We start from the raw sequence: 3,426 nt of genomic DNA on the forward strand, positions 1-3,426 counted from the left end.
CAAAAACCTCTCCCCCATGCTTAAGGACAAACATTGTCCTCAATCTTAATAAACAAAACTGAAAAGCAGAGAGTAGGTGTAATTATAGCAACCACGGACACAAAAAAGAAGGAAAACTAAGCATAGAAAGAGACAACCTGATGGAATTTGAGGCTTGGTGTTTGTAGCGGCTAGAACTATTCTGGTGAGTAGCAGCTACACCTCTTGATAAATGATAGCCATATCCCTGAAATAGCATATGCTAGGAGGTGCTGGCTATAACTAGCAGAGCAGTAATTCCCTTCTCTTCATTTAGAAGTGCCCAAATCACCATCTTAGTTTCTAAACTGCAAGAAAACAGAACAAAACGGCAGAAAAGATAAAATAGGAATGAGAAAAACAAACAAAAACCAAAAAAGGAAAAGAAAAAGAGCTTGGGTTGCCTCCCAAGAAGCGCGTGTTTTAAGTCACAAGCCTGACTCTCATAAGTGTTCTTAACCAGGGTCTTCTAAGAAGTCAGTCACTTCTTTAGTCATCATCTCATGCCCTATCTCACAGCCTAAGTAAGGTTTGAACCGCTGGCCAATTATCTCCAAAACTTCAAAATTACCTCTTTTCTTCCATGGTGGGCATGCTTCAATAGCATTTGCAATCTCTATTAAGTCTGCATATTCATCTTGAGTTGTGCCTGCACTTGATAGACATACTTCGAGGGTATTTTCAAAAACAAAATTTGTTGATTTCCTATCTACATCAGTGATCTCATCAACTTTAAACACATTATCAGAAACAAGAGAGTGTTTTGTTGGTTGGGACAAATCAAAATGCACCTCTTCTTCACCAATTTTAAAAGTTAGCATGCCATTTTTAACATCAATTATAGTACTAGCAGTAGCCAAAAATGGTCTTCCTAGAATAATAGGGACATTAACATCCTCATCCATATCAAGAATAATGAAATCAACAAGAATGATAAACTTATCAACTTTCATTAGAACATTTTCCACAACTCCTAGAGGATATTTAATGGATCTATCAGCAAGTTGTAAAGAAACGGTAGTGTGTTTTAAATCATTTAAGCCTAGCTTTTTGTAAATAGACAATGGCATGAGAGAAACACTTGCACCTAAGTAACATAAAGCTCTAGAAAATTTAATCTCACCAATAGTGCAAGGAATAGAAAAGCTACCGGGGTCTTTCAATTTAGGTGGAAGCTTTTGTTGAATTACAGCACTACATTCCTCACTTAAAGCGATAGTCTCATAGTCCTCCAATTTTCTCTTTTTAGACATGATTTCCTTGAGAATATTAACATGCAATTGTTTAAACATTCTAAGAAACTTTTCGAATTGATTATCTACTTTGTTCTGTATAAGTCTTTGAGGAAAGGGAATTGGAGGTACATATGGCTTAAGAGGAACAGGTTTATAATAATCATCGTTATTATCTTCAAGTTGCTTTTCAATTTCATTCTTGGCATTTTCACTTACGAGCTCACTGGTTTTAGATTGAACATTTACATCATTAGGGGTTTTACCACTTCTTAAGATTACAGCTTTACATTGCTCTTTAGGGTTAACTTCAGTTTTACTAGGCAAATTTCCTTGACTCCTAGAATTACTAGCATTAGCTATTTGTCCAATTTGAACTTCCATTTTTTTGATTGAATTAGCTAGTTGATCAACTTTAATTTCCAATTTTAAGATTCTCTCAGAAGTAGCATTAGCAAGTTTTTCAATAGCCAATTCCCATGATGGTCTCTCTTGTTGTGGTTGTTGTCTTTGAGGGAAACTAGGTGGATTTATTGGTCTAAGGTTATTAGCTTGGTTTCCTTGATCTCTCCAAGAAAAATTAGGATGGTTCTTCCATCCAGGGTTATAAGTATTAGAGTAGGGGTCATTTTGTGATCGATTATAATTAGAAACATATTGACCTTGTTCAAAATTAAGACAATCATTACTTGCATGTGCACCCCCACAATTATCACAAGACAAATCAGGACTAGAAATAAGACTAACATTACTCATTTTACTAAAAATTTTAGTCAAATTATCAACCTTAGCATTTAACATGTTAATACCATCCACATCATACATCCCCGTACTCTTTTTAGCAACTGATCTTTCACTAGAACAACCATACTTATTAAAAGCAAGTTCTTCTAATAACTTATTATCCTCTTCTGTAGTCTTACTCATTAAAGCACCACCTGCTGCAGCATCTATAGTACTTCTAATAGAGTGATTTAAGCCATTATAAAAAGTTTGCACAAGTAGCCAATTAGGTATTCCATGGTGAGGACCTTGGTGTTGCAAAGCTTTAAACCTTTCCCAAGACTCATATAATGACTCTCATTTTGAGTGAAATTAGTAATATCATTGCGCAATTTAGCCGTTTTAGCAGGTGGGAAAAATTTATTTAGAAAAGCTTGAGATAAAGAAGTCCAAGTGGTAAAAGGATCAGACGATTTAGATGACAACCATTTTCTTGCCTTATCTCTAAGTGAAAATGAAAACAACCTAAGTCTAATAGCATCTTCACTTACCACCATTTATCTTAATGGTATCACATTTTTCAAGAAAATTAGCTAAATGTTCTAATGGACATTCAACAGGTGACCCACCAAACTGATCTTGCTGAACAATATGAATTAACGCAGGCCTAAGTTCAAAATTATTAGCTTGGACAGAAGGTCTTACTATACTTGCAGAGGTTGAACTAGCATCGGGCATTGCATACTCCCGTAGCATCTTGGGTGGTGAATCTTCCATGATTTCAGTTTCTGAGAAAAGCGACTCCAAGTTAGGAATTACAAGTTCTTATTCAGAGATTTGGAGTCTCCTTAACGCGTGCAACGTTATTTCGATTTCTGGATCAAAAGGAATTAGAGGACGATTAGTACGTGGCATACACTAATATAAAATTCAATAAAAAGTAGACTAAAATGCTGTAACTAAAACAGAAACTGAAGCTCAGAGATAGCAGAAATTTTATTATTATTTTTATTTTTATTTTTATTTTTTCTGTAAACTGCTGCTGTTTGTGCAGTAGCAATCTAGCAGTGACAACATTTTTTTTAGAGTGCAAAAGACACAAAACAGAAAAGAAACTAGCAGAAACAAAAATAAAAAATATGCGATTTAATACTGGCATAAATAAAAAAAAAAGTCTAAACTAATACGAAAGTTTCTATGGTATGATATTGAATTATTGCCTCCTCGGCAACGGCGCTAAAAACTTGGTCGGGTCTAAATCTACCGCAAGTGTACGGGTCAATTCCAGTAAATATAGGGTGAGCAAGGTATCGTATCCACAAGGAGGTTTACTCAAGTACCAAACTAAGAAACTAGAATATTATTTAGACGACAATAATATGAGAAAAGTACTACTAAAACTATAAACGAAATGATTAAAGTTGCAAACAAGTATGAGAAATAGTTCTAGGTT

General features: G+C 34.7%; 1 protein-coding gene across 1 annotated transcript; it reads right to left on the bottom strand.

The window, feature by feature from the left end:
• Positions 1-473: 473 nt before the first annotated feature.
• LOC145613901 (uncharacterized) lies at positions 474-2,750 on the bottom strand. Its single transcript, XM_081668939.1, has 2 exons — positions 2,525-2,750; positions 474-2,200 (listed from the first exon to the last, which is right to left on the bottom strand). Exons 1-2 carry the CDS (start codon positions 2,748-2,750, stop codon positions 474-476), a joined length of 1,953 nt encoding a protein of 650 aa, XP_081525065.1.
• Between the last annotated feature and the right edge of the window lie 676 nt (positions 2,751-3,426).

The sequence above is a fragment of the Chenopodium album genome, chromosome 25 (genome assembly GCF_948465745.1).
Source record: "Chenopodium album chromosome 25, dcCheAlbu1.1, whole genome shotgun sequence".
NCBI lineage: Eukaryota > Viridiplantae > Streptophyta > Magnoliopsida > Caryophyllales > Amaranthaceae > Chenopodium > Chenopodium album.